Below are 12,138 nucleotides of genomic sequence, written 5' to 3'. Positions count from 1 at the left end.
GCTCTAAGGTTTATTTACACGCAGTTTATGGCACGCCAGAATCACTGTATGTAAAACAAATGTAATTCAAATACGAAAACAACACACACACACACCGCTCAGCGGAACCAAAGGTCCAGGTGTTCATGGGGCGGGGGGCTGTTTATCCGGATGCACACACAGGAAATGATGACTACAGTTTGAATGGAGTTTCCGGAGTTTGCAGAAAATAAACGGGGAATTTAATTTCGCTTTTTCTTTATATTTGCAACTTAAAGACAAAATAAAGAGCGAAAATGTTCTCCGGGTTGCCCGAATTGGGGATCTCGAACGGGGAAGATCTAAAGGAAACGCTTACGAATTGTACGGAACCCCTGAAAGCCATCGACCAGTTTCAGGTACAAAAAATGATTTGTGTACATTTAATTAACCAGGAGACGTACCCATTGAGACCGATATCTCACTTACAAGGCGGTCCTGGAAAACGCTTACAAAGAAAGACAATTGCAACGTAAAAACATAAACACCGCAGACAGACGAACCTGGTAATAAATATAAAGATTAATACTAAAAACACTTGTCGTATTTTAAAGCCATCGATGCAAGGGAAAGTGAACTCACGGCTTGCAAATGATGTTCAAACGAAAGTGTGAGATGACCGGTGCTTGTCGTGTGAAGTTAGTAAAACTAAATTCAGCACTCGCAGCAAAACAAGACCGCACTCGTAAGTTTTATCATGGGAAGAATTGGCCGTAGCCGTTGTTACCAGTGCAGGCATTGTAACGCATAGAGGAAGTCCTGAAAATACTGGTGTCAGTAGATTTTCTACTGGTTTTAATCACTCTGTTGTGAATAAGGTGATGTGTCCTGTCCCGGTCAACAGACTCACCATATCAAAAGCAGAGTAACTTACTAAAACACTGAGGTATGCTTTTGTGAGCATACCTGGCGGGCTCGTTTGAACTGGCTGCCTCGTTTCTTGCAGTCAGAGAATGGAATCCTGCTGCCCTCGCTCCGGTCCGCCCTCCCGTTCCTGGATCTGCACGGCACGCCTCGGCTGGAATTTCACCAGTCCGTGTTCGACGAGCTGCGGGAGAAGCTGCTGGAGAGAGTCGCCGTTATCGCGGAGGGAAAAGAGGACGACCGGTAATACAGTGCATCACACGATACACCCCATGCACCGATGATAATCACAAGCATACGCTTTTTCAAATGTAATAAGGCAGATGTTGCTACCAGTAGGGCTTTTACTGGCACTAGAAGGGTTCTGCTGCTGCTAGTAGCTGCACAAAACAGATAAAATAACCACCTGTTTCACTTTCTCTAAACTGAAAGTCGTCATTTTAAACCAGTGTCCTGGTAAAGAGGGACGTATTAAGGTCCTTACCCCCCACTTCAGCAGTTTACACTTCACAGCGCTTGTGGTTTTGCTTTCCAGATATAATAAACTAGAAGAGCTGTTGGAGAAAAGCTTCCCGCTGGTGAAAATGCCGTCTATCCAGCCGGTGGTGATGCGTGTTATGAAGCACCTACCCAAGGTAACTGTGCCATGAAAATATTCCAGTAAGAAGCATGTTGAATAGACTGTTTCACACTTTCACTCAAATTATCAGCAACAAAGTCTTGCTCCCAAATATGTTCTTAAATATTTAACATTGTGAAGTCATGAATGAGCTAATCAATTTAAAAACCTACAATATCATTTCACAGTATTTTCTATCTATTATTAATGTTAATAAGAGGGTCTGTAAATGGGGGGCGGGGGCGGGGGTGGTGCTGCTGGATTACTACAGAGTTAGAGAGGTTGTCTTTACAGGGATGGAAATAAGACTCCCTATTGCACTGCAGTTTCACCCATTCCAGGTTTTATTACAAGCTTGATTAGCCACAGTGTATAGGCAGCACGCTCAGGTGAGGGGTGTCTCATTAGATTCACAGTAAAACCAGGAAAGGATCAAACTGCTATGCAATGGGAGTCTCATTCCCACCCCAGTATTTGGAGCTGTAAAATAGCCCCCGTGTGTGTGTGTGTGTGGCCCACCCCCCAGGTCCCAGAGAAGAAGCTGAAGCTGGTGATGGCGGATAAGGACCTGTACAAGGTGTGTGCCGTGGAGGTGAAGCGGCAGATCTGGCAGGATAACCAGGCCCTGTTCGGGGACGAGGTCTCGCCCCTGCTCAAGCAGTACATCGTGGAGAAGGAGAACGCGCTTTTCAGCACCGACCTGTCAGTGCTGCACAACTTCTTCAGCCCCTCGCCCAAGACACGCCGCCAGGGAGAGGCAAGCCACGCGCAGCGCCAGGGGTTATTCATGCGGGACATACACAAGCTTGGGTTATGGCAGTCAGGATGCTTCTGTTAAAAAATAAATAAAGAGCTCTCTCTTAAACACTCTTCCATACCTGTGCTGTTCTAGGCACACATTTCCAGATGGAGGCTATAATGATGTTATTTTTGATTAGTAAATAGGGGGGGGTACAGTTTTTTAGCAAGGAAGAGCTTCATTGGCGTGTTTCTGTAGTTAGTGTAGATGTTTGCATATATTTATATCAGCTTGGAAGCCCTAGGTCATAAAGAATAATACTTTAATTTTATTGGGACATTGTGTGTTCTCTGTTTTATTCAAGTATTCAGATATGATTTTAAGTCAAACCTCAAAACACTGAGTAGGGTGCCCTGGTATAAGCTGCATGGCTTGGGTAGTGGCTGTGTGAATATGACCAGGTTGATTTCTCTGCTCCAGGTGGTTCTGAAGCTGACACAGATGATCGGGAGGAGCGTGAAGCTGTACGACATGGTGCTGCAGTTCCTGAGGACGCTGTTCCTGCGCACGAGGAACGTGCACTACTGCACCCTGCGGGCAGAGCTGCTCATGTCCCTGCACGACCTGGACGTCAGTGAGATCTGCTCCGTCGACCCCTGCCACAAGGTGAACCAAGAGGAAAACAACCAACCAGGGGGCAGCGGGAATGGAAAGAATATTTTGCCCTTTTAAAGCAATTTCCAGTGAGGAATAAAGTCATTTAAAAGGTTAAAAAAACAAACTAGAAAGGAGCTACTCAGAACAATGATGCATCTGCCCCGTCCTGCAGTTGCGTTTTGTTTTATAAGCAGGTACTGTTTTATGCCTTTTTTGCCGTTCTGCTTCAAAATAGTTTAAATGAGTGAATGAATAAATCAATGCCAGGTTTCGCTGTCCTTGAAAAACACGTTGAAGTCTCCCCGGTCTCTGCTTCTGTTGTAGTTCACCTGGTGCCTGGATGCGTGCATCAGAGAGAAGTTTGTGGACGCCAAGCGAGCGAGGGAACTCCAGGGCTTCCTGGATGGAGTGAAGAAGGGGCAAGAGCAAGTGCTGGGGTAAGAGTGGGAGAGGGGCAGTTAATGGCGATGACGTCCCGAATGAAAGACCTTCTTCCATCACAGTTTTTTAAGCAGTCAGATTCCTCCCAGAGCCCTGATTTGTGAATCTGCTCTCCTTGCATTGAGCCAGAATAGAGCTGGGGCTGACTATCTGTGTTTCTCCCGTATCTCCCTTTCGCAGGGACCTGTCGATGATCCTCTGCGACCCGTTTGCCACCAACACCCTGGTTCTGAGTACCGTGAGGAACCTGCAGGAGCTGGTCAGCCAGGACGCCCTGCCCAGGGTGAGTCTGCTAAACCCAGTTATTTTCTATAGAGGAAAACATGAACCTTACAGTGATTTAGACAGCATGAGCTTAATTATTATAATTTTTTTTTGGCAAATATTTGTATATTGTTTTGTGAAACAGGTAGAAAGAGGCAAGCTAGAGGAAAGCTTTACCACCAGCTTGATCAGCCACAGTGTGTATAGGCAACAAAGCTCATAGTAAAACCAGGGGCGGATCAAACTGCTCTGAAATGGGAGTCTTCTTTCCATCCCTGCAAGATGAATCATTGCACCCCTGCTTTTAACAGCGGTGCCTCGTTGCAGGGCCTCTCTGGAAGGCTGTCCTGCGCACTCAGCTGATGATGATGATGATGATGATGACGATGGTGATGCTGTGTGTTCCTTCCACAGGACAGTCCGGACCTGCTGCTGCAGCTGAGGATGCTGTCTCTGGGACAGGGGGCCTGGGACATGATCGACAGCCAGGTGTTCAAGGAGCCACGCCTGGTAGGAGCATCTCCAGCTTTCTTTCTTGTTAATTGGCTCGGGCAGCCCCGTGTAAAATCCTCACACCGTGCTGGGAATTAGTTTCAGTGGGCTGAGTTGAGGTCAAGGATGAGACCTTGAGACTGTTCGTTGTGAAATTCCATCACCCTCATGTCTTCAGATAGCCCTGAGACCTGTAGACTTGGAGTCTAAATAATTGAATTGAATACAATCTGCACCCGATATTGTTCTGACTCTGAGGAGAGGCTGCAGAGAAGTCGGTTCCAGGATGCTTGAGGATTGCGTGAAGTCGGGATATTATTAAAGCTGTTAAACACGGTTCTAAAGCCTCAATTGATGCCCTGTCCCCAGGAGCTGGACCTGGTCACCAAGTTCCTGCCGTCCGTGCTGGCCCTCGTTGTGGACGACTACACCTTCAACGTGGACCAGAAGCTGCCACCGATGGAGGACAAGGTTCCTGTCGCCTACCCCAGCTCCCTGCCGGAGTCCTTCACCAAGTGAGTCTGAGAGAGCATGGCTTTCCTCCGCAGCTGTGCTGCTGGACTACAGCGGCCCCTCTGTTCTAGTTCTCCCTGTCATGTCTTGGCTCTTGGTGTTTTGAGTTTCTGCATTGTTCAGCGAGGTATCCACTAGACTGGATCGCCAAGCTCGGTTATTGTTTTTTTACATGCAAGTGTGGGTTTAGTGCTCTGTGCGGTGAAGTGTTGCAACATGCCAGTATTTAAAAATGCCAATAGAATTATAGGTAGATGAATGCATTAACCCTTTACTGCCCAGAGTGTGTTCTCATACCTATTTTAATGCCTATTTTCTCAATGTCAGATATATTGGACACCGGGCAGCTAAGGGCTAATGTTAGCAGGGGAATAGTTGACTCACAGTATTCTGAGTTGCGATGCTATGTGCAGTGCATGTATGTGTAGACTATAGATCTTTAGAGCTGAGATGTGACAGACCTGGTTTGCTACAGCCTTGCTGAGCTTGCTTCTCGTTTTCCCTTGCAGGGCTCTCCAGGAGAACCGTGTTGCCTGCGAGTTGGGTCTCTACTACATTCTGCACATCACCAAGCAAAGAAACAAGAACGCCCTCCAGAGACTGCTGCCTGCGCTGGGTAAGAGCAGCTCCGGATTCTGGGGTTAAAAATAGCTGGTCCTCAGGAGGAAGTCCTTTTATTTTAGGGTGATCGTTGACTCATTTTAGTTATTGATTACACCGAGTAGCTTTGCCTGTGTCGCAATGAACTTGGATAAACTTTGCATTCATTTCCTGCCAGCTGACTGATCGAACATTGTGTCCTTAAAACTATTGCTTTGTCTGGTTAATTTTATATATATATATAAAAAAAGTACAGTCCAGCTGTAGCCTAATAAGGCTGTCATTTTATCTCGGGTTCGCTCTTGTGGTTTACAGTGTCATCAAAGCCCCTTGATAAAGTGACAGCCTTTTGATGTGCAGTTGGGTGGACATTGTGATAATGGTGATTGCTGTTGCTGCAGTGGAGACGTACAATGACATGGCGTTCAGCGATGTCTTCCTGCACCTCTTCACCGGCAGCTTCACCCTGCTGTCTGACGAGTTCGGAGCAGAGGAGTTCTGCAATGCTGTCTTCGATGGCTTTTTCCTGACGTCATTTTCAAGGTACTGTGCTGTTTTGATTCTGCAGCAGGGTCGTCTTGGTACAAGATTAACCCAGTTTTCCGTTATGTTTGCAATGAAAAGACAATCAAAAGCTGAATAGGTTTCATAAAGTTATTTTTTGTTTTGTTTTTTCGTGATGATCTGTTTCAGCAAGGAAAACGTACACAGGCACATTCTGAGACTGATCTTGCACCTTCATCACAAGATACTGCCTTCCAGACTGGAGTCCTTAATAAAGACCTTGGAGCCTTCCAAGCAGGTAAGCTCAGTGCAGGAACAGTGTCCAAAGGGTCTCCCCTTGACCCTATGTCTGATTACCTCATTAGCTACACCTGGTATGGGACTACTCAAACTGGAGCCCTCTGCTTACCTTTCCTGGTAGCTCACGGAGAAATTCTGTCAAAACGTTGATTCCCCTAAAAAGTGTTACAGTGCTCCCCTTTTATAACCCTAGAGTCGGAAGCCGTAGTTGCAAGATTGTGCTGTTTGCGTTCAGCCTTATAGAATGAAAGTGCTGGTGGAATGGGCAAACAGGAGCCAATACAATACCATACCATCACATAGCTGGTTCTCTGATATAAAGGGCAGCCATACAAAGGGGGAGCACTGTACTAAACAAAAGGGCTGCAATCGTCACCCCACTCCGCGATCCTGACCCTACTTGTTTCTCTCGGCTCTCCAGCAGACCAGCGAGGCAGTGAAAGAGCTGTACACCCAGCTGATGGAGAAGCTCGACTCTCAGAAGAAGAGTCCAGCCCAGCCTGCGGAGCCCCCTTCCCTGGATCTGCCTCTGCACACCGTGGCCGTCCCAGCGGCTGTGCCCCCCGCTGCCCTGACACCCACCCACACCCCCACCACCCTGACACCCACACCAACACCTGCCCACACACCCTCGCCCACGCCCATGTGAGAGTGAAGGGTTTAGAATTCTACCCCATTCTTCAACATCGACCAGGAATGTATGCAGGCAAACGACAGAGTCTTTCCACTGCAGATCATGGGACCTCTAAAACAGGCTGATCATTCAGCAGCCCTTCCTTCTCCTGCACTAGAAACAGCAGGAATGGAACCACCTCCTCCTCCCCAGATATAACACGCACTTAACTTTTGTATAACAGCAAGTAACAGTTTTTCACGTTCAGCACAGTAATCATTTTTCTCAGCTCTAGCTGGTCTCGTTGCCGGACTGTGTTCAGGTGGTCTCCACTCTGAAGTGTGAACCAGCCATTCCTGCGAGGGGCAGGGTTTGGGGGGGTGAGTTGGGTGCTCAGAATTGTTTTCTAGATTAAGCCCAATCTTTTATACATATATTGTTAATTACATCGAAATGGGTTAGTTGGTGTGGCTTGTAGTTCTTGTACATTTTGTAGCTATCAGATCACTCTCTTTTTATTTAAAATATATTTTCATATCTCTTAGATGAACTTCTCCATTTGCGTGAAGTTTTTTTTTTTTTTCTTCAAGGTATGAGAAGGTGTATTGAACTGTAAATAAAGACACACTTGAGAATACTAAGTGGGTGAATCTTTTACCTAATTTCTAGGAAAGATAAAAGCTTCCTGGCATACGGTAAGACTTTAGTACAAAATGTATTGCCATGTGTGGGTGTTTTCTAGTCTTACTGGAACTGGATCTCCGGATGCGTCTCCTCTCTCGTGTTTCACCGAACCTCCTTGATGCCTCGCTCTCGTGCATTTGTAGGGCTTCCTTCTCATGACTTCCTGCCCTTCCTCAGAGTTCGGTTTCCGTGCCCCTCTTCCTTGCCATGCTGCTGTGGGCCTCTTCATGCTAGCGCTGATGCTGCTGACCCATCTTTGGAAGTCTTCATAGTCATCCATGGCGGCTGGCGTCCTCCGTAGTGCGTTGATTTCCTGCCGAGGCCACTTGTGTGCGTACAAGGATCTGTACGCCCAGAGACATGTGGTCGTTTCTGGTTGCGGGTGTGAGCTCCTTGTTTGGTGTTTGTCCTGTTTCTGCGGTTCCTTGACCAGCACTGGGTTCCTGAGCTGTGGAGGTGGGTCTGTTTCCAATGTCTGCTGGACTGTACCACAGTCTGCGATCAGGACCTCTCTGGTTTTTGGGCTTGAAGCAGGATCTCTGTTTGGGGAGGGGGTGGGGAAATAAACAAAAACAACTTATTTTAATGTAAGTACAGCAAATCATTAAGCTCACTGTTTCAGGTCCCTGCTGTTTTTCTTTACCCAAAGTGTGCATGCACTTGGGAGTGACTGGTGTGAGGTGCCTCTCCAGTTTGCCGTAGAGATGCCGTTCTGATCTTCTGGCAGTCTCATTCAGCCAATGAATAAAGCTGTATCTGCATTGAGGGTGCAGTGCTACAGTGCACATATACATACACGAGCGGTATGCAAAAGGCAGTTCCCTTTAGAAACCCAGCCTGACTGGTTTATACTGTACCTCCTAATACAGTTCTGTTGCTCCATGGAGGATTGGCAGTTTCGATAAGCAGGATGCTGACGCTTTGACCCTGGGCAGGGGTTGGAGTCCGTAGCTCTTTTTGTCCTGGTTTGGAACGGTCTCTCCAGCCTTAACGTAGTGCCTAGCAAAAAAATGAATAAATAGAAAGACGGTGGATTGTAGTCTTCAGAAAGAAACTGCACATGTTACAGTGCGCTCTGAGAACCCCTGGCGAAGGTGATGAAACATTTGTTTACCTGCCACTTGTGATGCTACTAAAACAAAACCCATTCACAAGGTTTAGGCAAGCGTTTCAAGGAATTGCATCTTTTTTTACCAATGCATATAAAATACAGAGTATTGCTAAAATGAACTTCTGTGAAAAGGGAAATTCCTTAGCAAACATTTCATCCAGAAGCCTTTCGCCTGTTCTAGTAATGCTACATGCATATTCTGACGTTTTGAGGGTTTTAAAGTTATGGACGATGTAATAGTTAAGTTATTTCCTTTCTGGTACCACTGTACATCTTCCAAACAAACGTTTTAAAGCTACAGATCACAAACTTAATTTATTTATATATATATATATATATATATATATATATATATGTATGTATGTATGTATATACAGTGCCTTGCGAAAGTATTCGGCCCCCTTGAACTTTGCGACCTTTTGCCACATTTCAGGCTTCAAACATAAAGATATGAAACTGTAATTTTTTGTGAAGAATCAACAACAAGTGGGACACAATCATGAAGTGGAACGAAATTTATTGGATATTTCAAACTTTTTTAACAAATAAAAAACTGAAAAATTGGGCGTGCAAAATTATTCAGCCCCTTTACTTTCAGTGCAGCAAACTCTCTCCAGAAGTTCAGTGAGGATCTCTGAATGATCCAATGTTGACCTAAATGACTAATGATGATAAATAGAATCCACCTGTGTGTAATCAAATCTCCGTATAAATGCACCTGCACTGTGATAGTCTCAGAGGTCCGTTTAAAGCGCAGAGAGCATCATGAAGAACAAGGAACACACCAGGCAGGTCCGAGATACTGTTGTGGAGAAGTTTAAAGCCGGATTTGGATACAAAAAGATTTCCCAAGCTTTAAACATCCCAAGGAGCACTGTGCAAGCGATAATATTGAAATGGAAGGAGTATCAGACCACTGCAAATCTACCAAGACCTGGCCGTCCCTCTAAACTTTCAGCTCATACAAGGAGAAGACTGATCAGAGATGCAGCCAAGAGGCCCATGATCACTCTGGATGAACTGCAGAGATCTACAGCTGAGGTGGGAGACTCTGTCCATAGGACAACAATCAGTCGTATACTGCACAAATCTGGCCTTTATGGAAGAGTGGCAAGAAGAAAGCCATTTCTTAAAGATATCCATAAAAAGTGTCGTTTACAGTTTGCCACAAGCCACCTGGGAGACACACCAAACATGTGGAAGAAGGTGCTCTGGTCAGATGAAACCAAAATCGAACTTTTTGGCAACAATGCAAAACGTTATGTTTGGCGTAAAAGCAACACAGCTCATCACCCTGAACACACCATCCCCACTGTCAAACATGGTGGTGGCAGCATCATGGTTTGGGCCTGCTTTTCTTCAGCAGGGACAGGGAAGATGGTTAAAATTGATGGGAAGATGGATGGAGCCAAATACAGGACCATTCTAGAAGAAAACCTGATGGAGTCTGCAAAAGACCTGAGACTGGGACGGAGATTTGTCTTCCAACAAGACAATGATCCAAAACATAAAGCAAAATCTACAATGGAATGGTTCACAAATAAACATATCCAGGTGTTAGAATGGCCAAGTCAAAGTCCAGACCTGAATCCAATCGAGAATCTGTGGAAAGAACTGAAAACTGCTGTTCACAAATGCTCTCCATCCAACCTCACTGAGCTCGAGCTGTTTTGCAAGGAGGAATGGGCAAAAATTTCAGTCTCTCGATGTGCAAAACTGATAGAGACATACCCCAAGCGACTTACAGCTGTAATCGCAGCAAAAGGTGGCGCTACAAAGTATTAACTTAAGGGGGCTGAATAATTTTGCACGCCCAATTTTTCAGTTTTTTATTTGTTAAAAAAGTTTGAAATATCCAATAAATTTCGTTCCACTTCATGATTGTGTCCCACTTGTTGTTGATTCTTCACAAAAAATTACAGTTTCATATCTTTATGTTTGAAGCCTGAAATGTGGCAAAAGGTCGCAAAGTTCAAGGGGGCCGAATACTTTCGCAAGGCACTGTATATGTATGTATGTATGTGTGTGTGTAGTACATAAAGTACAGTACTACAATAAAGAAAAGCAGAAGGAAGTGGTATGGGGGAGGGTTAAAAACAGACTTGCCTTACCGGAACACTGTAAAACTCTTGGGCTGGTTATAATTACAAGATTCAAGGGCTTCCAACTGAAAAACACACAGAAAGGGGGAGATAGGAGGGTTTTAGTTGTGATGGATTGTGGTGACACACAGTGGCAATGTGAGCTGCCAGTGTTATTATATAGAAACTGGTACTATAAAAAATGCCCTGGCAATTTGCCTGCAGCAGCAGCTCACCAAAGAAATGCTCAAAATAGAGACGGATTTACGAGTCTGTGCTGGACACGAAATGCATTGAATTGAATTGAAGCTCTTTTACAAGCTAAGATCCGGTAGAGAAGAAGAGATTCTGTGGAAGAGGTGGAGAGGGCAATGGAGAGATGAAGCAGACTCTTTGAGAAGAGGCTAAGCAGTGCACCCTCGGAACCCTACTCCGGGTCCTGTGTGTGAAGCTTGCCCTACCTCATTCTCTCTCTGCCCTTCTTCAGAGCTGCTCTGTGTCTCTTGATCCGCTGTCTCCACTCGCACAGCTCTGTAATGACCTCTCCTGCTTGGACACAACTGTCCCTGGAGCTTGAAGGAGCTGGCTTTGCATTACCCTCCACCTGCAAAAATCACATTGGACCAGGGAAATGTTGATACTGAGCATGTGCCATTGTATCCCCCACTCCCCCCGGAATCCCTGTTGCAGAGGACAGGAAGCGATTTGAAATGTGTGCTGCCATGATCCGTTGGTTTCACCTGAATGTTTTTGAAAGCCTCTTTGTTTTTTTTCCTTGTAGCGCAGGTGTTCCGATTCCAGTCTTCCGGCACTAGTTCCCTGGTCAGCTCTGGGATGGTCGGCGATGGTTTAGGCTTCAGTACTATGCAGGAAGTGGCAGGTGGGACACTGGCACCCTTCTCTTTCACAGATGCCCATCGCTGGGTGGCATTCTGGAGTGCAGTCCTGCAAGGGCAACACACACAGGAGCGGGTAGAAATGATTCATATTGTGGCTGTTGGTGCATTATAAAAGTTGTGTTCAGTAACCCTACCATGGCCGAGAAGCCTTTCCATTGAAATATTGGTGCAGGATGCCAAAAGTAATGGCTGTCCCATAAGACAGGTGTCATAGACATTAATTAGTAATGTTGATTGTGTCTCTTTCTTTCAGGAGTGAAATGTCTTTAACGAAGGGGTGGTGTGGTGCAGATAGTCAATAGGGACCGTGCCATCATATGTGATGCTGCCTGTGATGCCAGACTCAAGGGACAGCCTCTATTAAATTGGCTTGCTTTTTACCTTGGGTTCAGGTCCTCTTCACCAGAATCCACTGTGTTTGAGTCACTTTTAGACACTTCAGAAAGGAGCAGTCGTCTTCTATGGAATAATTGCTGCGATTTAAAACAAATCAATAATTGTGCTTATTTTCATTGTAATTTTATTTAGAGTATATTTAATCTTAATGTCAAGTAATTTCCATCTAATGCAAAGACATGTCAGCTGGCTGTATCGCATCGATATCAGGGTCTACTACCTGTATATATTATAAAGACATGTCAGCTGGCTGTATCGCATCGATATCAGGGTCTACTACCTGTATATATTATAAAGACATTTCAGCTGGCTGTATCGCATCGATATCAGGGTCTACTACCTG

The 12,138-nt window shown here is 45.5% G+C and overlaps 1 protein-coding gene and 1 long non-coding RNA gene across 2 annotated transcripts; one reads left to right on the top strand and one right to left on the bottom strand.

Annotated features, from left to right (window-relative positions):
• Positions 1 to 84: 84 nt before the first annotated feature.
• On the top strand, positions 85 to 7,265 carry LOC117964699 (negative elongation factor B-like). Its single transcript, XM_034909071.2, has 13 exons — positions 85 to 377; positions 965 to 1,125; positions 1,418 to 1,517; positions 2,028 to 2,258; positions 2,721 to 2,906; positions 3,222 to 3,334; positions 3,519 to 3,621; positions 4,017 to 4,112; positions 4,464 to 4,609; positions 5,117 to 5,223; positions 5,609 to 5,750; positions 5,901 to 6,009; positions 6,433 to 7,265. Exons 1-13 carry the CDS (start codon positions 276 to 278, stop codon positions 6,658 to 6,660), a joined length of 1,824 nt encoding a protein of 607 aa, XP_034764962.2. The 5' UTR covers positions 85 to 275; the 3' UTR covers positions 6,661 to 7,265.
• Positions 7,266 to 10,551: 3,286 nt separating this feature from the next.
• LOC131702947 (uncharacterized) lies at positions 10,552 to 11,786 on the bottom strand. Its single transcript, XR_009309618.1, has 3 exons — positions 11,241 to 11,786; positions 10,962 to 11,104; positions 10,552 to 10,586 (listed from the first exon to the last, which is right to left on the bottom strand). It is a non-coding gene; the product is annotated as an uncharacterized LOC131702947 (long non-coding RNA).
• Positions 11,787 to 12,138: the final 352 nt, after the last annotated feature.

Source organism: Acipenser ruthenus, chromosome 31, assembly GCF_902713425.1.
Source record: "Acipenser ruthenus chromosome 31, fAciRut3.2 maternal haplotype, whole genome shotgun sequence".
Lineage (NCBI taxonomy): Eukaryota > Metazoa > Chordata > Actinopteri > Acipenseriformes > Acipenseridae > Acipenser > Acipenser ruthenus.
This window is presented reverse-complemented; position numbering and strand designations above follow the sequence as displayed.

What these genes read in the sequence shown, in the direction of transcription:
- LOC117964699 (XM_034909071.2), top strand. Translation starts at nt 276, where the DNA reads ATGTTCTCCGGGTTGCCCGAATTGGGGATCTCGAACGGGGAAGATCTA. An exon ending in GAGACTGCTGCCTGCGCTGG is followed by an intron (nt 5,224 to 5,608) that starts GTAAGAGCAGCT and finishes CTGTTGCTGCAG; the next exon opens with TGGAGACGTACAATGACATG. An exon ending in TTCCTGACGTCATTTTCAAG is followed by an intron (nt 5,751 to 5,900) that starts GTACTGTGCTGT and finishes GATCTGTTTCAG; the next exon opens with CAAGGAAAACGTACACAGGC.